Below are 23,478 nucleotides of genomic sequence, written 5' to 3' on the forward strand. Positions count from 1 at the left end.
GGAGGTGGTGGAATCTCCTTCCTTAGAGGTTTTTAAGGTCAGGCTTGACAAAGCCCTGGCTGGGATGATTTAGTTGTGAATTGGTCCTGCTTTGAGCAGGGGGTTGGACTAGATGACCTCCTGAGGTCCCTTCCAACCGTGATATTCTATGATTCTAAGGATGAATAAACAATTTTAAATCTGCAGTCCCAATCTCTAGTCTCCATCTACAGAATATAAGTGCAAACATGAGTATTATTACCAAGTATCTTGAGATGTTGATTGATAATATAGATGTATGATGTAGATGTATGACTAATTTAGGACATTAACAACAAAATTAACATTATATTTCCAGGGTTAGATTTATCCCTGGTGTAAGTGTATGGACCCAAAGAATGAATTTGGTCCACTGAGTATGTATACATATAGAGCCTGGATCATCTCTCAGACCAGTTTTACAGTTGGGATTGTTGGCAATTCTCTATCAAAATTGTTTATCAACAGAAAATTGGGTTCTGCTTTTTGAGGAAAAACATCAATTTTGTGGAAAAACTGAATGCCCATAACCCAAAATATTTCAATATTTGAATTTTCAACACAAAAATAAATTTTGGAGTAGCTCCATGGAAGTCAATGGAGTTATACAAGTGTGAAACCAGTTTAAGTGAGAGGAGACTTAGGGCCATAAATCAACATTTTTTGTCTTTGTATGACCCGGTTGTACAGATATAAATGACTACCAAGGACTGGATCCTCCAGTCCAGCCAAACTGCACTCAGAACACTGGGTGGGAGGGACAGTGGTGATTTGAGTATTTTAATGTTGAGGCTGGTTCTATGCTGGCTCAGTCCTTTGGCTAGATTTAAACAACCTCATAGTTTAGAGTGATTATCTCCTCTATCAACCCTCCCAAGGAGCCATTCTGGCAGCTGGGGTTTCCCTTGCTTTCTTTTCCCCAACAATGGTTAGTCACAACTGAAAGTTTGGGTGTGATAGAAACCACTACAGTGGTTCTATTTAACCAGATGAGCCCTCTATGCAGAGCGAATATTTTGCAGAGGTCAGGATCTATGATAGCTTTGTACTGGGGGTGTCAAGGTTCCTCCCCCACTCTGAACTTTAGGGTACAGATGTGGGGACCTGCATGGACACTTCTAAGCTTAATTACTAGCTTAGTTCTGGTAACACTGCCACCATCCAGAAATTTCAGTGTCTGGATCACTTCCTGTCCCCCCAAAACCTTCCCCTCCCTGGGCAGCCTTGAGAGGCTTTTTCACCAAGTTCCTGGTAAACACCGATCCAACCCCTTGGATCTTAACACAAGGAGAATTTAACCATCCCCCTCCCTTCCCCCACCAATTCCTGGTGAGTCCGGATCCAATCCCCTTGGATCTTAACACAAGGAAAAAATCAATCAGGTTCTTAAAAAGAAAGCTTTTAATTAAAGAAAGAAAGGTAAAAATTATCTCTGTAAAATCAGGATGGAAAATACTTTACAGGGTAATCAGATTCATACAGCCCAGAGGAACCCCCTCTAGCCTTAGGTTCAAAGTTACAGCAAACAGAGGTAAAATCCTCTCAGCAAAAAGGAACATTTACAAGTTGAGAAAACAAAAATAAGACTAACATGCCTTGCTTGGCTATTAATTACAAGTTTGAAACATGAGAGACTGATTCAGAAAGATTTGGAGAGCCTGGATTGATGTCTGGTCCCATTAAGTCCCAAGAGCGAACAATGCCCGAACAACCCCCAAACAAAGCGCACAAACAAAAGACTTCCCTCCACCAAGATTTGAAAGTATCTTGTCCCCTTATTGGTCCTCTGGTCAGGTGTCAGCCAGGTTTACTGAGCTTCTTAACCCTTTACAGGTAAAAGAGACATTAACCCTTAACTATCTGTTTATGACAGGGGGACTGGTGCAATGTGACCCTAAAAGACATTGAAAGTGGGAACTAAAATATCAGAGCAATACCTAGGGTCATGGTTGCACAGGCATTTCCTAACTTCCGAGTACTTGACTTTGCAAACTTAACATATTTTATGTTTTTATGTTATATACACCTTTACCCCGATATAACACTGTCCTCGGGAGCCAAAAAATCTTACCATGTTATAGATGAAACCGTGTTATATCGAACTTGCTTTGATCCACTGGAGCGCGCAGCCCCACCCATCCCGGAACACTGCTTTACTGCATTATACCCAAATTCGTGTTATATCGGGTCGCGTTATATCGGGGTAGAGGTGTATATGGATTGCTCACTAACCACTAAATTCAACTTCCACTGGGCTGGAGGGATAGTTTACAACAGTTGTTAATAGGGTAAGCAGAGACTAACTCCTCCATTTGAAACCATGGAAGCAAATTTTAGATAAGCAGAATTGCTCATGCCAAAATTTGGTCAAGACATTGCAGCTGCCATTCTTACTCTTGTGAAAAGTTCCTTGAGATCTGTAGTAATTAAAAATGATACCGGCTGCTGTTTCACATTGCATCCAAAAAATTACACCTCTAGCGGCAGTGCACTTCCTAGTGCCATATAAAAACATCCATTGTAGTAGTTCTTCCAATAGGACAAGTGAGACACTGCCCCACTTAGAAAAGATTAATTAAAGTGAATTTATCATTCAGTTCAATGCATTAATGCTTCCTTCACAGCTATTCATCTTCCAAATGAAGCCTCCTGGAGCATTGTCAGGGCTGGGTTATGAGAAGATGGCCTAGTGCTAGAGCCAGCATCAACCATCAGGAATCAGAGTCCTGGGTTGATCCAGGGTCAGAGTCAGGAGCTGAGGCCAAAGCAGGGGTGGTGGAGGGTAAAGCCAAGGTCATGGACCAGGAATCAGAGGCAGAAGACAAGATAAGCCAGACACCAGGGTTCAGAGACAGGAGGAAAAGCCAAGATCAGGAACCCAGAATCAGAAGCAGAATGAGGAAGCAGGGTCTGTAGCCGGAGCTAATTGGGGTTCCTGTATCCTCCCCAGGCTTAAATAGTATGTCCAGACCAATCAGGAAAGTCCTACCAATCAGGGCCTTCGTGGGTGGCATGTCCTGGTGTGTGTGAGGGTCCCTGAGGCTCATGACCTGCCCAGTGTGTCCACTTCCAGAGCTGTTAGGTAATTGAGGGGGCAGTGGTCGCCACATGGGGGGATCTGCAGATGTGGGTTCTAGACTGGCTGTTCCTTACACATGCAATGCGGACTGTGTTGAAGACATCCCAATATAAACAGCAGAAAGGCTTTAGAGGAGGAATTATTGCCTTGATTGAACAATGACAGTAGAAGCCTGAGAAACACTTCAAAATGCCCTTTAGTTAGCAAGTACATGCTGAGCTAACATTGTGATGGCTAAACCACTGAACAGCAGGTGACAGAAGGCACTGTTCCCTCTGAACACCATTACCAAAGAGTAAGGGCATTTGGCATGAGGGGGGTTAGGTTTGGGACCATCTACCCTAAAGCAAATTGCTTCACTACTAAATGATGCAGAAATACGCTGAAATCTATCAATAATGTCTTCTTTCCAGGGATAAAAATATCAGCCTTTGTCCAGAGAATCACTTGCAACACGGAGCACTCTGTTATCAAATTTATTCTGAAATCCTCCAGCCTCTGCCTCAGTAAAGATTCTTACTCTCCTCAGCATTTAGGGGTTCTTAAGACAGACAGCAAACAAAGACTGGCAAAGATTCATTTTTCTCTCTTTGTGGAGGTGCTTATGTTCCTTCAAATGAAAATAAAACCTTTGACAAAGTTCCCCACATCTCTTTGCAATAGAAGGGAATCAGTTAAGATGTCATTTGTACCACTGGTCACCTACATATTAGCTATGATACCATTTAACATTCCAAATCATGGAGTTGTTTGCTAGATTTGTATGGAATGGGAGGTATGTAAGAATTAAGCTACAGTACCTGTTCCTAAAATGTAAAAGGTTTCTTAAACATATTAATAGGAAAGCTGTATGATATAGCCTATCAGTGTAAAACTAACTATATTTTAAATGAAAACAAGCTGCATCACACTGGCTTTACTTTGAAGTATCAATGGCTGAGCTTTATTGGTTAAGGAAATAAGGGCTAGTCTACACTTACCAGCCGGGTCGAGGTGGTGAGTTCGACTTCTCGGAGTTTGAACTATCGCGTCTAATCTGGACGCGATAGTTCGAACTCCGGAAGCGCCGCGGTCGACTCCGGTACTCCACCACTGCAAAAGGCGGTGGCGGAGTCGACCTTGGAACCGCGGACTTCGATTCCGCGGCGTCTGGACGGGTGAGTAGTTCGAACTAGGGTACTTCGAATTCAGCTACACTATTCACGTAGCTGAACTTGCGTACCCTAGTTCGACCCCCGCCCTTAGTGTAGACCTGCCCTAAGTGAGTCTTGGGCCTTCCTCATTCTCAAAAATATTATCATTCTATTCAGGAGAGTCGCGAGGGCAGTGGTCTAAGAGTTAGGAAACCCAGGTTTGGTTCCATGCTCTGCCACAGACTTCCTGTGTGACCTTGAGCAAGTCACTTAGCCTATCTATGCCTCAGTTTGCCATCAGTAAAATGTGGATAAATCTTACCTCACAGAAGTTTTTTAAGGATAAATATATTAAAGATGCAGAGACTAAAGTGAGGCACTCAGAAACTACACCAATGTGGGCCATATAAGTACCTAAAATAGATTATCATTAAGTTTTTTATCAACTCAAAAAACTTTTGGAGATGCAATAGTAGTTCTGGGAGGTTAGTAGGGCTGTCTAGAAATTGGGAGATACTGGAGAAAATCTTCCTATTAATAAAAAATACCTGCTATAGAACTTATCCCTGCAATAAATTCACAATCATTTTAGGAGAAATCCAAATTAGTCCAATTTTTAAAAAGCATTTGGCTTTTGAGTGGCATTGATAGGGACAAATATGTAATTCATGTGTATTTCCCTGTAGTGACAGCCAGGGCCGGCTCTACCATTTTTGCAGCCCCAAGCAAAAACAAAAAAACGAACTGCCCGGACGGTGTCACCCCAAGAATGGACGGAATGCCACCCCTTAGCATGTGCCGCCCCAGGCACATGCTTACTCCACTGGTGCCTGGAGCCGGCCCTGGTGACAGCCTGAACACTTGTGTTACTAGATGTTATAATGTTTTAAAAGTTATTTGCAGTAAAGAAAATCAGTCTAAAATGTTCTCTAGTATTCAAGATAAAGCAATTCAGTATCTGCCCAGATGATATAACACAGAGAAATTAGCCCAGCTGGCACTTTATGGGGCTTAGGGTTGGGTGGAGGGTTAAACTGGTTTTTGGTTCTTTATTTTCCTTTCCTTATTGTTTTCTTCAGTAGCCCTTAGGAGACGTGGGTGAGCTGTGCTTTTTAATTATCAGTGTTTTCTACATAGTACTGAATTCCTGATGTTCCCATAATGTAATAAGTTCCGTATGGAGCTTGTAGAGAGCAGAGAGAGTTATGTTATTGGAATTCCCAGTTCTGTTCTCTCCTGCTTTGTTTTACACATTGTGTGTGTGCTACATTAATTACTCTATTGATCTATGAGGACTTGATAATTATTCTGCAATAGTGTGCACCCAGTATTCACAGGTGCACATTGGGATATGTGCTTTCATATTGAACTTACTAATACAAACTTGTGGGTATTGTATAGCACCTGTCCAGTATTTGGCACAGAAAAGAGAAAAATCTAACTCCTGCACAAGAAATCTACAGCCTGTGTTTGCTCCTCTCCTCCTAGGAACCAGGCTACGCAGAGAATGGCTGGAGCTAATTTCTCCATCAGAAAAAGCAAAGCAATATTGTAAGTGGAGAAAGGATTTGGGAGTTATTCTCTTTTTAAATGTGGACCTGCAAGGTAAAGAGTTAACCTGGGACTGTAAGAAGATTGTTAACTGTGCAGTTTTGTGAACATGGTAACAGGGATGGAACTCAAGTGAAGAGCTTCATCTGGTTCTGAAGCACCCACACTGTATTGGGTGCTAATGTTTTCACAGTACAGTGTGGAGGCAGACAGGCGGAGAAAGCTGGGTTGATCTCAGAGTCATCATCAAGGTACTATATGAGGGGAAGAGAAGCTGAAAGGCAATGGGGACCAGAAACAGGTATCCTTCTTCCACGTATTCCTTGGACAAGGAACACCCATGACCCATCTCCTTATCCTCCCATACTCTTGAGAACTTTGCAGTCAGGTCTGAAATTTGTGACTCAGGTTCATCTCCAGTGATGTGAGTGATGGTCCCTCTGATACCAGTGCCTTCCTCCTGGCACCAAAGGAGCTGCAGAGATCCTGCAAACTGGCCTCTCTGAAGAGGCAGTAGGGGAAAATTGAAGGTATGGCAAAAATTGACCCATCGCCATCTGGGCTCACACAGGAGATTTTGGCCCTAATCGTGCGCAGCCAATGATCTAGCCAGTGGGGGAGGCTAGCCCCCGGCCCCGCCCCTTGTGCCTGGTGACCTGCCCCAACCCCTTTCCTTTTACCCCCACCTCTGCAAGAGCCCAGAGCACCCCCACCATGGTCCATGGCCTCAGCCCAGCCCCAGTGCACTGGGTGGCCACCCCCAGCCCTGGAGTGCTGGGCAGCACAGTCTGAGCTCCAACTGCCCTGAGTCCATGTGGGAGGCAGGCCGACCAGCCCCAGCCAGCCTGGGCCAGGGCAGAGTGCCAGGAACTGCAGGAGCAGACCTGGGGGCAGAGCATAGGCGGGCCATACCAGGCTGTTTGGGGAGGCACAACCCCCACCAGCCAACAATACCCGCTGCCCATGGCCCTAACCCTACATATGTGCCATGGAGGCAGCATGAAGGCACTCCTATCACTGGGCAGCAAAATGTCCCACATGTGGGTGAAGCCTGTTCTGAAGCACAAAGGCAGCCCACCTCCCAAGGCGAGGGTTTAGGTCCTCCCCAGTCCCAGCCCATAATGCCAGCCCCCTTAATATCTCCTGGCACCTAGGGAGCTGCAGAGTCCTTTAATGGGAACATTCTGAGGCTGTGGCAGGAGGAGATCTTTGTTAGCTGGGCTCCTGCAGGAGCTTTGGGGACCTGCCACTGCAGATGTGCCATGGAGGCACCATGAAGAATCTCCCACCAGAGGGCAGAAAGGTCTTGCGTATGTATGGAGCCTGATCTGGACACCAAGGGCAGCCCATCTCCCAAGGTGAGGGGCCTGATGAGCCCCAGGCCTGGCTTCCTGGTCATTGTTCCAGACTGGGAAAAGCTTCCAGGAAGACATGGAGGAATAGACATTGAATACTAACACTAGGATTGCCAAATTTCTAATTGCACAAAACCAAATACCCTTGCCCCACACTCTGTCCTGCCCCTTCCCTGAGGCCCCTTCCCCACTCACTCCAGCCCGCCTCCCTCCATCATGCGCTCTCCCCCACCCTCACTCATTTTCACTGGGATGGAGCAGGGGGTTGATGTGCAGGATGGGGGTGAGGGCTCTGGCTACGGATGCAGGTTCTGGGGTGGGACTGGGGATGAGGGGCTTGGGGTGCAAGAGGGGGGCTCAGGGCTAGGGTAGGAGCTTGTGATGTGGGAGGGGGTGTGGGGTCTGGGAGGGAGTTAGGGTGTGGGAGGGGATTCTGACCTGGGGCAGGGAGTTCAGGGTGTAGTGCCAGCTGGGCGGTGCTTAATCTCTGGTAGCTCCCGGTCAGCAGCACAGTGGGGCTAAGACAGGCTCTGTGCCTGCCCTGGCTCCGCACTGCTCCCAAAAGGGGCCGACATGTCTGGCCCCTAGGCGGCTCTGCATGGTGTGTGCTGCCTGCACCCGCAGGCACCTCCTTGCAGCTCCCATTGGCTGCAGTTCCCAGGGGCAGTGGTTCCCAGGGGCAGCACGCGGAGCTTCCCTGATCGCCCCTACGCTTAGGGGTCGGATATGCTTGCTGCTTCTGGGGAGATGTGCAGAGCCAGGGCAGGCAGGCAGCCTGCCTTAGCTCTGCTGCCTCCAGACTATACTTTTAATGGCCCAGTCAGCGGTGCTGACTGGAGCCTCCAGGGTCTCTTTTCAACAAGGCATTCCAGTAGAAAACCAGACACCTGGCAACCCTAACTAACACAGTCTCCTCCGTAGCCCCAGACTGTAATTGCAGGCCCTCACGCTCTCCTTCCCAGCCACAGGCCTCACCTCCATCACTGTCTCATCCTCAGCTCTGGCCCATAACACCAACATCCCTCACTGTTTTCTCCCGTAATTCAGTCCCTCACATCAGCATCACTAAGTAAGCACTGGCTCATTCTGACCACTAAGTCCAGCCTGTGGTTTTGGATCCTTCCTCAGTCCAGTAAACTAGCCCCCCGCCACCCTGCGCCACTTCTCTCCTGCCCTGGCTCCATCCATTGGTCCCCATTTGTGTCTCTTTCCTTCCCTCTGCAGTTACATGGGGCCCATCAGAGCCTCCTCTGCTGCCAGGGCTTTAACATCAGCCACTTCAGACTCCCCTGTCCTCCATGTACTAGAACATCAGTCCCAATCAGGGTCCCCACTCCTGCTATGGAATGAAACTGCCCCCTTTTTATTACAGCATAAAACACTGGACATTAGAAAAGTACTCGGCCTGTAACAGTCACCTCATTCCCCTTCTGTGCCCACCATGTTTCTCACCAGCCATTCTGAGACAGCACTTCTGAGGAAGAGCACAGCTGTCTTTATTTCTATGGCTTGGTACAATAGTAGAGTGACCCTCACCTTTCGCTCTCTGCCCTGACCTCAGATCTTAGTTTTCACTGAGTACATCAGAAGGGTATCAAATATACACATGGACAACTAGCGAGAACTCCTGGTGACAGCATCTAATTAATTTTTGTGGGTGTTTCCAAGCAGCTTTGGAGTTGGTCAGTGCCATGGAGATAAGAAATCCATATCTCTTATCTCATCTCTGCCCACTCAGCCTCTCAAAGAGCTGCAGATGTGTGTGGGTCACACAGAAGGGCTCTGTGGTGATAGCGCTTTCCACAGTCAAATTGCTCACAAATTTCTGATCCTTGAGGGCATCACGCACAGTGGCTGTCTAGAAGCACACATTACACAAATTATCACCATCAGTATTTATACATGTAAAACTCATAGTAGATAGACTGGAAAATGGAATTTGGGGAAGCAATTAAGCAAACCTGATGCACACCAAGGAAATTGCCCTGCATGGATACTGCATTTCTTCATTAATCACCAGAAGCAGCACAAAAATAGCTCATTAGTACTGGTATTGCCTACCCCAGGCATTCAAAAGTCATGAGTCAGGCCTTCAAAATCATGGGATTTGCTCAAAAACCATGAGCTTTTTTTAAAATAAATGTTGGGTTCTTTGTATTTGCTTTCTGGTTTCTAAGCCTTTAGGGTGAACTCTGGGCATGTTTTCAAGCTTTTCTCTGTAATCACGAGGGCTAGAAACTTACTCTTTTTTAAATTAAAGCTGAGATGCTGTTGCAATCTCTAGATTCCAGTGGCCAGGGTCAGATATCAAATATTGCCAGACTCACAATAAAACGATGAGGGTTGACAGCACCGAGTACCTAAGGAGTGTTTTTATTTTTAAATTCAGAACTCAGGGTTGGCCTAACTCTGCTCTCATTGAAGTTACTTCACTTGGAAAATCTATCCCTTAATTTTGTTTCAAATGAAAGCTTGTACTCTACAGAAATTGACTTGGCCTCTTACAAACTGACCCTTTGGTGTATCAGCAGGAAGCACTGGGGGACCTTCTCATCTTGTGTGTTAGGTTCTCTACATATAGCATATCCCTACATCTTTCCCTGTTGTTTTCTATCTGATTTTTTAATATGTTTGGGTCAGTTACTCAGGCTATCCCTCCTTCTCCAAGCAGGTATCAGCAAAGGATAGGCATTGACAGAGGCGGCGCTAGGCATTTTGCTGCCCCAAGCACGGCAGGCAGGCGGCCTTCAGCAGCTTGCTTGCGGGAGGTCCCTGGTCTCGCGGATTCAGCGGCACACCTACAGGAGGTCCGCCGAAGCCACGGGACCAGCAGACCCTCCGCAGGCATGCCACCGAAGGCAACCTGCCTGCTGCCCTCGTGGCGACCGGCAGAGCGCCCCCCGTGGCTTGCCGCTCCAGGCACGCGCTTGGCGTGCTGGTGCCTGGAGCTGCCCCTGGGCATTGAGACTAGACTCTGGTGGGACTCAGTGAGAAACAGGAGAGTGTGAGTTGAGTACTGTTGAGTGAAGAAGAGCTGGAAAGGAGCTGCTGGAGGAAGGCTCAAGGGTGAATCTAAAGGACTAGCTAGTGTGTGCCAGAAGACAATAAAGTACAACTTTGGTGATCCCTAAAATTAACCTTGACAAGTGAGTTCGAACTGCGCACCTGTCTTTTCTGTGTCACAAACCCCAGGGGCAGAGACGACTCCATATAGAAGCATCTCAGGATGTGTCTTTCTCTGGAGATCTGCACTCCACGTCTGTCTGATTAGCCCAGTCAGGCAGTCCCCACTGAATTAGCCACTTTCTCACAAATGCAGAACTTGTATGACCCACACTCCACAGCGTTAACATTTGCACCTTGAATTGACACACAGATCGGGTAAAGACTGGAACTGGCTTCTGGGATCCGAAACCTGGAATAGAAAATCAGAGTTTATAACCAGCTGCAGCCAGTTTCATGCGGTAAAAATCACTAATCAACCTTATATAAGCCCAACCAATGCCACCCCTTTGAACTTTAAGTAGAGGTGCATTAAGGTAAGTCAGCTGTCAAGTACGGTCTGTCTGCACCTGGTGGGCGTGTGAGTGATGGATGACAAGGAGGTTGGGTAAGTGAGTGAGTGAGTCCATAATTAAGGATCACTTCTTCCTTCTTCATACCTAGAATTTGAACAGTTTCTAGCCATGCAGAGACTTACAGGTCAGTGGAGAAAGCTCTGCCATCCTCCCATAACCAGGACCCATCAGCTCCTTTGCGGGATAAGGCAATCCAGAAAGAATAGGAACTATAAGACTGTGCTGATCTTATTATGAAACCCTGTATGGAAACATAAGCAGAGCTCTGAATCATATCCCTTCCACGGCCAGTCAGAACTGGAAAGCTGCAAAAGGAGAGAGGCACAGAGAGAAAGGGAACTCATTGGTTTCAGGTACTTATAACAAAGGCTTGTTTTGCAAGGAAATCTGCCTTGAGTTTTCCAGTTCCAGCAGTTAGTTCTATTTCACAGGCCAGGACAGGTGAGGTGCTGAATGCCCTCAATAACTATGGGCTCAGCACTTCTCAGGATCATGTAATGGGCCAGGAAAAATTCTTTCCATCAAACTCTGCATATAGCAGTGATTAGGGAAGTGAAAGGTCTTAGCCCTTGAGATGAGCTTTGTCTGGTGTTCTGGTTAGGCTGGCCAAAATAAGAGTAATCAAATCACATGCTTCAGGGTTTAAACTGATCACCAATGGGAGTCTGGGAGGAATTTTCCCCACAGTGAACATCTTTGTCTTCCCAGTCAGGTTTGCTTTCATGTATTACATTCTGCTTCATCTGGTATTGGAGGGATCAGGAAATGAGATGGTCTGGGTGTTTTGATTTGGGAGGTCAGGGAGCAGGATAACGAACTAGACTGACTAATTTTCTAATTCAGTAAGGCAAGAGATGGAAAGCCAGCCAAGTGTAGGACCAGTGGTCTGTTCCAATATGGCTGGAGATTGGATATCAAATAGAACTTCTAAATGATCTACTGAAGTTTGGTTTGAGGTGGGATAAGGAAGTACATGGAACAGCTTTTATCTGGTAGGGCAAGTCCTATGGCCCGGATCCTTTGATAGGTATATATAAGCATAATCCACTGGTCAGTGGAATGACACTGATTTACACCAGAAAAGGATCTGGCCCTATATTCCTATATATCTGAGTCTGAGCACCATCTCCTGGATTTCTCCTCCACTCAGCTGAACATTAGAAATAAAAAAAGTACCCTTAAAGTAAGATAGAAAAATGAATCATTACCAGCTCTTCCTTACTCTCTATCTTAAGAAATCTGGAATCCAGGGAAGAGCAAAGAGCTTTGCTTTCTTGCCAAGTTTTCCATTTGGTAGAAAGGAAGTAACAGTCCTCTCCATGCTGTAGCCAGTTCTCAGGGCAAGGGCTGCATCTATGTCCTTGAAAATAAAATACCATATCACCATGCTTATCAATAGCAGCATCTAGAGATTTCCCTCTAAAGGATCACAAAAACACTCCACAAACTGTATAATGGAACAGCAATAGCCACTCTATAGTTAAGACTGCAGCTAAGTCAGCCAAATCAACAAGCGTTTGGCTAAGCACTTAAAAACCAACATTGAAGAGCTTCCTACAGCTCTAGTAATACTAACCCACTTAGAGTTTGATCAGATCCACCAGGGCTAACATCTCTATTTTCACAAATGAGACCTTGAATGCACACAAGCAATGAGGGCCTCCTTTTATGTGTCAGCTGAGTCAGTACATCCATCAGCACAATGACTTTGTGACAGAGCACTACCTCTTCCCCAGAGAAGACGGGGTTAACTTCAGCCTGTCTTCCCCCTTAAACTTGCACCCATGCCTGTAGAAGAGTATGAGAGAAGGCTGCTCCTGAGAGCCTTTGGGCAGGTTGGGTGTCAAAGACACAGAGGCAGAGACCTACCATGGGAGTTTTCTATTTACACGTGTGTGTGAATTAATTTCTTAGAGCTGGTAGGAACATTTTAATTTTTGTTGAAATATGCTGCTTAGTCAAAGCTGAAATGTCTGGGGAGAATGTAGCAGTTTCAACAATGTTTTTGCTAGGAAGGCTTTTTGAGAGCAGCTCCCTCATGCTGTATAGACTGGCAGTTAGGGCAATGGCCTGGAATATAGGAGACCCAGGTTTAAGCCCCCACTCTACCTAATTCATAGGAGAGTTTTTCATCCCAGATCAGTCTGGGAATTGAACCTGCTGTGTCTCCCACATCAGTGCCCTACCCCACAAGCTGTACACACCTTTTCCTTAATTGAAAAGCTCAAGTTTTGATCTGACGGTGGACATTGACACAATTCCATTCTCGTAAAAACATTCACAAGGTTTTATTTTTGTTCCGATGTGGAATGAAAACAAAATCTGAAACCTCAAAATTGCCAAAACACAGAATTGTTGTCCCATTATTTTAGTTATATTTTCCGTAGCGCTATTATTTTTATTTCTTGTTTGAAACATTGGGCCTGATTCTCATCAGGTGTGCACATTATGAAGCCATTTACAGTTGTGCTACCATTCTGATTCGGTGGCATTTCATATCCACTTTGCACTCTTTTTGTACAGGTTTAGATGATGGCACAAGGAGTAAAGCAGGAGAGAATCAGACCCATTATTCCTTAAGAAGAAGCCTTTACTGTTAGTGACTGTGTTTATTCCTTTCTGCCATACCATTTTGTTAGCTGATTTCCCCTTGAACACCAAACAGAGACTCTGGTTCAACACTGAAGTCAGAAAGAAGCAATCAAAATATTGGATTGTTTATCTGACCCTCGTGCAGACTACTCCAAACCAGGGCTGCCCAGAGGATTCAGGGGACCTGGGGCAAAGCAACTTCAGGGGCCCTTTCCATAAAAAAAAGTTGCAATACTAGGGAATCCTATATTCTCATGGGGACCCCTGCAGGGCCCAGGGCCTGGGGCAAATTGCCCCACTTGCCTCCCCCTTCCGCCCTGGGCGGCCCTGTTCCAAACCAAATAAATTTGCAAAATTCCTGCATCTGGTTGGGCTGGCAATACAATAACGAAAACACTCTTTCTCTTGTGGTAATTTGGGAGGTCCAATTCTGGCTTACAAATTGTTGTGTTTTTTTTAAAGAAAAAAGTACCCAAGACTATTTGGAGAGCTCAGAAAAGGTTCAGGGAACTTGGATCTTGTTTTGGGATGGTTGTTTCTTTCTGTAGTTCACAGTACAATTTTGTATTGCTACAAATCCATAGCTAACTAGGAATGTCATAGTTGCCAGTGTATACCCTGGCTTCTAAAGACTTCATGCCGGATGGTAATTAGGATGGAACAATGTGGAATATTGAACCCTTATGATTTGATTTATTTTGATTTTCTTTCTAGGAGACTGCTGCTATTTTGTGTTCAATTTAGAGGCAGCCTATTACAGAGGGGATTACCACAGAAACTTGTGTTCAATCTGCTGCACTGCTTCCCTTTTTTTACTGTAAAATAAAAGTGATGTAGACTGATAGTATATGGTTGCAATATGTGTATGGAAAACCTAACAAACTCAGATTTTCCTTCATGAAAAGACCAAACCCATACTGAATAAGGGATAGAAAAATCACCAGCATAGGGTCTATTAAAACAGTTGAGGAGTTTTGCTCACATCTAGTAGAGAGCAGTGATGCTCACACTAAGGTTTTCATTAACACATACTAGAAAGAGGCTGCCTTGAGGAGATCATTACATTCAACAAGTAGAGCTACTCAGGAATTTTCTGACAAAATGTTTTTTCTTTGGACAATGCTGATTTATCAAAACAAAAACTTTTCACAGGAAAGGGTCAGTTTTGACAAATCTGAGGATTCAAAATCTTTTGAAAAGAAGTTTTGAAATTGTCAGAATGTCCCATTTCAACATTTTCTAAATAAAGACTTTCATTTTTTGTTTTCAAGTTTTAGTAATTTATATTTTTAAAAGGAAATATTTTTAAAGGTTGATATCAAAATAAAATGTTTTGATTTGACCTGATCCAATTTTTTTTCAGTTTATTAGTTCATGAAAATTTTCTAGATTTCAATGTTTCATCCCTAGAAAAGTTTTTTTTTCATAAACTCTTGTGGGATGGAAAAAAAACATTCCCTGCCCAGCTCTACCAACAAGCACTCCCTAGAAAAAAAGTTACCTCTGTAGTTTGCCAGTTGTTGCACAGTCTCCGAAAGGTTTAGGTTCTGCGCTTGGAGAAACTCCAGCTGCTGGGTGAGGTTTCCCAGAATTTCCCTTTTCTGGGTAAGGTTTTCATGCCATTCACTCACTAGATGGGAAACCTGAATGACTTCAATTCACAATACAACTAGAATGAAATTGTTCCATTTAATATTAGAGTATGTTATATATTTGCATATGAAGTATATATAAATGTATATATGTTGAACAAAAAGGCATCCTTTTAAAAGTGGAACTTAAATCCTAGTGAGGAAAACAGAAGGAGCATAAACTCTGGCAAGTGAAGTGTAAACATATAATTAGGAAGGCCAAACAAGAATTTTAAGAACAGCTAGCCAAAGATTCAAAAACTAATAGGAAAAAATTTTTTTTTAAGTATATCAGAAGCAGGAAGCTTGCTAAACAACCAGTGGGACCACTGGATGATCAAGATGCTAAAGGAGCACTGAAGGATGATAAGGCCATTGCAGAGAAACTAAATGAATTCCTTGCATCCGTCTTCACGGCTGAGGATGTGAGGGAAATTCCCAAACCTGAGCCATTTCTCTTAGGTGATATATCTGAGGAACTGTCCCAGATTGAGGTGACATTAGAGGAGTTTTGGAACAAATAGATAAATTAAACAGTAATAAGTCACCAGGACCAGATGGTATTCACTCAAGAGTTCTGAAGGAACTCAAATGTGAAATTGAAGAACTACTAGCTGTGGTTTGTAACCTATTATTTAAATCAGCTTCTGTACCAAATTACTGGATGGTAGCTAATGTGATGCCAATTTTTAAAAAGGGCTCCAGAGGTCATCCTGGCAAATACAGGCCAGTAAGCCTGACTTCAGTACCGGGCAAACTGGTTGAAACGGTAGTAAAGAATAAAATTGTCAGACACATAGATGAACATAATTTGTTGGGGAAGAGTCACAATGGTTTTTGTTAAAGGAAATCATGCCTCACCAATCTACTAGGATTCTTTGAGGGGGTTAATAAGCATGTGGACGAGTGGGATCCAGTGGATATAGTGTACTTAGATTTTCAGAAAGCCTTTGACAAGGTCCCTCACCAAAGGCTCTTAAGCAAAGTAAGCTGTCATGGGATAAAAGGGAAATTAAGCCTCATACCCCAGCTCCCTGGAAGCATTTGAAACACACATTATCCCTGCTTCAAAGACTATGAAACTGAGGCACAGAGAAATTGGACTAAGCTCCCACACAGCAAGGAAAAGTTTCCAGATCCGCTAATGCCCAAGCTGTACCGCAACCACAAGACTGCATTTCCTCTCCTTAGTTTATTTCTAAATTGTCTGTTACAGCTCCATTTTGTTCTTACAGCTGTCCCCTTACTCCATTTTGTTCTTGTTTTCCTCCTGTGGCTGCCCCTCCCTGGCTGTTAAGTTGTTTACCAGGGCCTCTGCCCTTCTCAAAGGGAGGGCCCCTTAAGTTGTCTAACCATAGCCATTGCCCTTCTCAAAGGAATGGCCACTTATGCTAAGTGGGACCACTGCCCTGTTCAAAGGGTTAGTCCTGTTATCACCTTGTTAAAACCTGGGCTTGGTGTAGGGTGGGCACTGTCCAGAGCTGCAAGACCTATTGTGTTTTTAGGATCCTGGGCATGAGTCATACCTCTGGGCTCAGGGCTAGTCCAAACATGCCTCTGTGGCTGCCTGCAGTTTTTTCTCTGCCTCCCTCCTCCCTGTAAGGGGGGGAGCCAATCAGAGTTACTGGCGGGAAGCTGCCAGGGTTTGCCTTTAAAAACAGACATTTTTTGAACAGACTTCGGAAAGGTTCTTGTATTGCTGCCTGGTCTGATCAACCAGGGGTTCTGGGGGTCCTTTCTCTGCTCTTGTTTTATTTTTGAGTGTACCCCTGTTTTTGAACCCTCCCCACGAAGAACGAATTGCTGCCTGAGAGATCTCCTGATTATCAAGATTGTACCGAGCATTCTGATGTGCTTGCAGTTTCTGCCTCTGCTGCTGCCTTGGGGGATGGTAAGAATCCCTCTGTGAAACTTTCTATACTTTTATTTTATTATCTTAGCTGCTGGCTCTGTCTCCCCAGCACACAGACTCAAGCTAAACCTTGGTCTGTGTTTTAAAACCTCTCTCTTAAACCCCGTGGCACTCTGCCACTGAAAATAAGTTTGTGCTGCTGCTAAGTTCTGCTCCTGTGGGCTTTGCCTTGGACTGTTTTCAGCTGTATCCACTGCTGCAGTCACCCCCCCTCTTTGGAGCTGTGTCCTGGACACACACCACTCAGCCCTCTGGAACTATCCTTAACATAAGGTGCACCCATTAAGTTAAGTTTAGCATTATACTTTGTAAGTTAGGCTTAGAGAATTGTTGCATTGTGTTTTAATTTGTGTCGTCTTGGTTAAGTTAGCTCATAGATAAGATTTTGCTGTGTTCTGTATAATTGTAATTGTCTGTCTTCCCACTGCAAACACCCCCACCTCCCAGCTTCTCTGTGTCTTTCTACCTTGTTACACTCTCTCTGCTGCTTAAGCTTGCAGCCTGTTTGTTCTGTCTCACTAAGTTTAAATCTCTAGCATAAAACCCCATTGGTTACTTTCTTCCTTTCTGATACCCCTCACATTCTACATTTACACCACTGTGACACATTTTTACCTAAAATTGTTTGTTATTTAACACATTTTATCCATAACTGTTAGTTGGTTATATGCTGCTGTGACACACCTTTTTACATAGAAATCGCTAGCTACCTGTTACATTTATACCTCAGTGTTAACTGATTACCCACTGTATTGTATCCTACTGTGTTGTACCCCACTATTGAAACCCCCTGACTGTTCACCAAAAAGAAACCCCTCTCCAATTGTCTACCTTAACAACCCCATACCCCTCACTATTGAATTTTCCCTGTTTTTGTATTTTCTTAATAAAGTTTATTTTGCACCCCACCCGTGTGGTAATTGCTCCCCAAGATCCCATATACCTGCTGGCAGGGACACCACACAGCAAGGAAAAGTTTCCAGATCTGCTAATGCCCAAGCTGTACTGCAACCACAAGACTGCATTTCCTCTCCTTAGTTTATTTCTAAATATGTTAAGGGTTCACACTGAATTTTTAGCCCAGCTTCCCTGCTGATACTTACACTTCACACTCAGGACCCCAGCTGTTACCAGCAAACCGAAGCAGAAGATCCCAAGAATCACTGCTGCAAGTCGCCAATAAGGAGATGGAGTGGGAGATTCTGAGATAAAGAAAAGGAAGGGAATCGACAAATATATGGATCCTCTCACATCTAGGTCACCAGTTCATACATTGCCCCAAGTCAGCAGTGACTGAAAGTCATTCCTGTCTGATGGCTGTGCAGCTATGTGAAATGAATTGGTAGGTTCACTCCAGTTCATAGTAATACTTTAAAAAAATTCCCCTAATAATTGTGCTACTGATTGGCCCCCTCTTCAGCAGACAGATGCCAAGGAACTGCATGAACCATGGAGATAGAAATACCCGGTAGCATTTATATATATGGATAGGGTCAAAATATTGAGATGGACAGAATAGGATGTAAGTGACTAACATATAGAAACACGGAAATGTACACATGTAAGAAAAAAAATCCTCCCCACCATATGCATTTGTTACCAAACACATATATATATGTCTAAAACATGGCCAAGATTTTCAGCTGTGGTTAGTGATTTTGAGTGCCTTCATTTTTGAGTGCCCAACATGAGACACTTTGAAGAGGCCTAATTTTCAGAAATTACCTTCTGAAACACACATCCTCTGAAAATCAGGCCCCTTTAAAAGTGTCTCAAATTGGGCACCCCAAAAAAATGGACATTCAAAATCACTTTTGAAAATGTTCACCATATAAACACAGGTATGATGCACAGAGAGTACACAAACATAGACATACATGGAAATATACAGCTACATACAAGCAATATGGAGACAAACATATATATGCAAACATAGATACTCAATGCATGCATAGCCACACACACACACACACACACACACACACACACACACACACAAATAAGTTGAGCTCTCATTTACTTCTCTGATTTTTTTTTTTTTAACCAAAGATGAAGAGTCTCAGCTGGAATATCAATTCCATGCTGAAGTTCACCCTGTGAAATCCTGTGGATCCAAACAATCCAACATCTGGATTAACCATCCCCCATTCCCAACCCTAAGGGGAAGCATTCTACAGAGTCTGACTTTATTCTCTATCTAAGATCCAGGGATCCTTCTGAGGGCCGGTAATGCGATAGCCACCAGATTGGCTACTTACAGGAAAGTGTTCCTCAGTCTTGTAAATTGATGAATTAAGATCCTGTAGGAATTTTGTTAGAATAATTCTTTGTTCCTCTAGCACCTTTAATCCTGAATTGTTCCAAAGCACTTTAAAAACTGTATATACCCTACAGAACAGGGATCAACCACATACACAGCACTGTTGTGAAGCTACACTGCATTATTTTAATAGACTCTGAAGTTAAAGGCCAAAGGGTCTTTTTCCAGCCCTCTGTTCCATCCAGAATTGTTCCCTACAGAGTATTCTTAAGTGTTTTGTCCAATTCAGTTTTAAATAACCCAATCATAATCCATCATTTCCCTTGGGAAGACTATTTCGCTGACCTCTAGGAACTGATGTATAATATCTAGCTCCAAAATGTCCCTTTTTCCTTAACTTCATCCCATTATGCCTAGTTAGACCCCTTTGCCCCTGCATAAAGAGTTCCTCTACATTCTTGGTGTATACACTCTTCAAATACTTGTAGCTATTAGTTATATTCTTTCATTACTAATTGGTTAGCTAAGAGAGATATACTGAATAACAAATTCTACCCCCGTGCCACGCAAATGGCTTCAGTCCCAGTGATTTAAGGGGGATCATTTGTGTGCATATCAAGGGATAATATGAGTCGTAGCTCTTCTACTCTTTTCTGAAAACCAGCCCCTCCAGCTTCTTAGCAGTATAGTTCCTCTCCCTCTAATTTGTCAACAGATTTCTGGTCCTGGAGCTGAATGCAGTTTTCTAAGAGAGGCCCCATCAGTGTCATACACAGAGGGACAACACTGAATGCTGTATTCTCAGTAAGCAAGCTCACCATATAAGGATCTACCTCATTCTTTTACCTTTTGCTTTGGCTTCATGGGGCTCCTGGTTCCTGGGCCGCTCCACTGTCATGAACTTCAGATCTGCATAGGTCACTTCAGCCATTTTTGGCAAGGTTCTGAGAGAAATCCAGGTTATGGCTCAGCACGCAGAGGGAGAGACCGACAGAGGTACAGTTCTGGGTGTGATCCTCGAATGGTCAGAGTCATTAGAAATGAGAGAGTGATTCATCTACAAATCAGGCGGGGACGATGGCTCATGCCAGAGTTTTATAAAACACAAAATCTGGGACATTTGGGGAGCTTGTTTTATACATTGTGGGAGCTTTTACAATAGATTCACAAACTGACATTTATTTCTTCATCTGCCTCTGCAGAAACACAGTGGGAATGGGATAGGGAGTCTTGCATTTCTTGGTTACTGCCATAAATGCATAGGGAGATTTATGGAGAGACAGAGAGTGAGCTGAAATTTGATTGATAGGAAGTGGGCTAGAGAGGGCTAGATTCAAACTGTGCTTCACAGATTTCTTGAGGCTTCACTGCAATATGTGTTCCAATTCTCAACTTTATTACACAATTATTAACACTCAGTAAATTCAAACAACAGTGCTCTTCAATGCTCCCAGTCCTCACTAGTCCTGTGGAGAACAAGAGTCCAAGCCTGAGAACTGAACTGGTTCTTCTAAGTGCTTTTGTGCGCCTGCATGGAGTTATGACTCCTAGGGTGTAGCAGATCCAGTTTTCATAGCCAACATCCCACCTAAGGACTAAAACAATCAGAATTGAAACCGAATCCAGGTCTTTCATCAGGCAACTCAGAGCACTAACTGCTGTAGGCATCAGGCCCAGTCCTTTCAGTGCTGCCAACTCCAGAAAGTGTGATACCAATATTAGGAATAAATATTGATTCTCTGTGGTTTACAGATGAGCTGCACCATACCAGAGTCCAGCTTTACTATTTGCAGGGCCCCAAGCCACCAGAAGAAGGAACTCTAGACATGAGTTGCCTTTTCTTCTGTTCCTATTACTTGAGGGTCGCTGGAGACCTGGAAATGTATTGTTTCCTGTCCCTCTAGTCCCACTGCTGCAAAGGAACATATGGATGCGATGCAGAACCTCCAAAACAGCAGGACCCCAAAATGCTTCTTATTTGATTGAGATTAAAACAGACCCTTAACCAGTCCTAGACTCTGTAGCAGTCCCAGCTGCTGCCTGTGAGAGATCAGGAATAGGTCTTGAATTTGAGTCTCTCGCATGGCAGCACATGGCACTAATTCAAGGAGCACAAGAACCCAGACTCAGTGGCATTCTCACTAGTTGTCACTCCAGGGAACAACAGACCAGTATTGGGCAAAGCAGAATGCTACCCCTTTGGTGGCACCAAGCCCTACTTCCACATCATTCCCAGACCTCACCAGCCCCAGGGAATAAAGCACCAGACGTCCTATTCTCCTGACCCAGAGAAACTCTTACTTTTTTCAGTAGGAAAAATGGGCACTATGACCTGGACTCCATGGATTTCTTGCACAGCAGTACAGACCACTAACTCACCACATTGAATCTTCTGTGAGGTGGGTGCAGCAACCTACTTGGAGGCTAAAGCACAGGTTGCAGGAGGAAGAGTTTAGAGAAGGCACCAAGAAGTCAGTCTGTATGCACATGGGCTAGAATGCTAGCTGCAGTTACAGCATCTCTGTAAATAGTTTTCTCTTAATAAACAGCCTGTTTTGTTTTACAAGCTGGAGTCCTTTTGTATTATTACCCAGCATGTGGTACATGAAACAGTGGGCATATCCTTTCTCCAACTACAGGGAAAAAAAAATGGCTGTTATGAACCCCAAACTCTTTCCCATCTTCTATTCTAAATTCAGAAGGGAAATATCTTATGTGACTAAAGAAACTGGCCTTAAAAAAACAGTCCTCAGAAGGATAACAAAGCATGAGTAACAAGGAAATTTCCATTGACTTCCAAGAACTGCATAATTGAATTTAATCAAATCTGGGAGGAGATTGAGACCTTGCTTTAGCCTAGGAGTGTGTTGTCTGTAAAAGGGGGAGTTCTCTGCTTGTTCACCAGCAAACTATGCTGTCACTGGAGCCCCAGTAAGAAGTATGAAGCTCACTGCTGAACATGTAATGAGCCCTTGAAATCTATGACAACAGCAGAACACATCAACAGGACAAGGATGTTTGTGAGCAATTGTGTAAAGGGTATAATCACTTGCTTTAAACTTCTAAAAAGGGAGGAAATCTGGTGGAGAAAACTCACTTCACTGTAAAACAAATCAAAGGAAAATAAAATTATGGGATAAATGAGCCAAAGTATCAAATTGAATGTGAATTATTCTGTCACTGTGTAATAGACTAACGAGGCCATGGTTAAATTACCATGCCCAATTATAACTATGGTATTACCAGAGGCCATAGAAATTAAAGAAATGGAGCCAACATAGTTCAGCCAGAATGAATGATCATGTGTTCTCTGAAGGTCACAATTACTGGTTATAATGTTGCTCTTTCATTAGAGAAATGTTTATCACTTTATGTGATATTTTGCCAAATTTGATCAGTCTAAAATTGAAATTTTCTTCTAATACTAGCATTTCGCTAAAAATCTGATTGACAATCTATTGTCAATAGCTATTGAATTAAAACTAAAAACTGACAATTTGGACTTCAGTGGATGATTACATATGACGGACCAGATCCTCAGCTGGTGTAAATCAGCATAGCTCCACTGACTTTCAGTGAAGCAATGTTGATTTACATTAGCTGAATACCTGGCAGCTGGAAAGAACAGTTCTGGGAAATGGTCATACATCTAGGGTCACCGTGAATCAGTTGTAAATTCAATGATCCAGACTTTTTTTATTTCTAGTTTTCTAGGTTGTTAAATGAGGCTGAGTTGTAAAGTTGCAGAAAGGTTGAGTCCATGCTTATAATTTTCACTTGGTTTTTTTGGTTATTGTGTGTTGAACCACTTCAGCTCTAAGAGTTGTACACAGTGAAGGCTGTTCAGTGAAGGCTGTACAGTCTTTTCATTTGAAACTTCCATAATATATAGGCAAATTTAAAGAAAGGAAAGAACAGGAATCTGGAGCAGTCTGCAGATGGGAAAGAAGCCTCTAGTGTGTTTTTGCATGTTTCTCCTTTGCACACCAGTATTCAGTATATAGGCCCAGATCATAAACTAATTTAGATAGAAGGGTGAGGGAGAGATGACCAGACAGACAGAACAGCTAGAGAAGCCCATTACTCTTTTGGAGATTTTAATAGACTCATAGTGGATGGTTCTTAGCCCCTGTTTGGGGGGAATGTGTGTGTTATGTTTATGAATCGATTGGTTCTGCTCTTTGCCTTTAATAGCCATGACCAGGGCTAATGATTCACCAGCTTAATTTGGATGCAACGTGATTGCAACATGGAGTAACAAGTTCCACTAGTCTCTGCACTGCTCACTTCCTCAAACACATATTCATATACCAGTCCTGAATGGTTGCAGGGTAGGAATAATGACACATTACTGAGGAGCAATTTTCCT

General features: G+C 43.7%; 1 protein-coding gene across 1 annotated transcript; it reads right to left on the reverse strand.

Annotated features, from left to right (window-relative positions):
- Positions 1-10,098: 10,098 nt before the first annotated feature.
- Positions 10,099-20,040, reverse strand: LOC123348872 (oxidized low-density lipoprotein receptor 1-like). The gene is made up of 6 exons (XM_044986591.1): positions 19,956-20,040; positions 17,953-18,051; positions 14,808-14,957; positions 11,923-12,074; positions 10,837-10,955; positions 10,099-10,551 (listed from the first exon to the last, which is right to left on the reverse strand). Exons 1-6 carry the CDS (start codon positions 20,038-20,040, stop codon positions 10,413-10,415), a joined length of 744 nt encoding a protein of 247 aa, XP_044842526.1. The 3' UTR covers positions 10,099-10,412.
- Between the last annotated feature and the right edge of the window lie 3,438 nt (positions 20,041-23,478).

This window comes from Mauremys mutica, chromosome 1 (assembly GCF_020497125.1).
Source record: "Mauremys mutica isolate MM-2020 ecotype Southern chromosome 1, ASM2049712v1, whole genome shotgun sequence".
Classification (NCBI taxonomy): domain Eukaryota; kingdom Metazoa; phylum Chordata; order Testudines; family Geoemydidae; genus Mauremys; species Mauremys mutica.

Coding starts and splice junctions, on each gene's coding strand:
- LOC123348872 (XM_044986591.1), bottom strand. CDS start 20,040: ATGGCTGAAGTGACCTATGCAGATCTGAAGTTCATGACAGTGGAGCGG. Junction 18,052..19,955: donor CCATGAAGCCAAAGCAAAAG/GTAAAAGAATGA, acceptor TCTTTATCTCAG/AATCTCCCACTCCATCTCCT. Junction 10,552..10,836: donor AGAGCTTTCTCCACTGACCT/GTAAGTCTCTGC, acceptor TTTCTATTCCAG/GTTTCGGATCCCAGAAGCCA.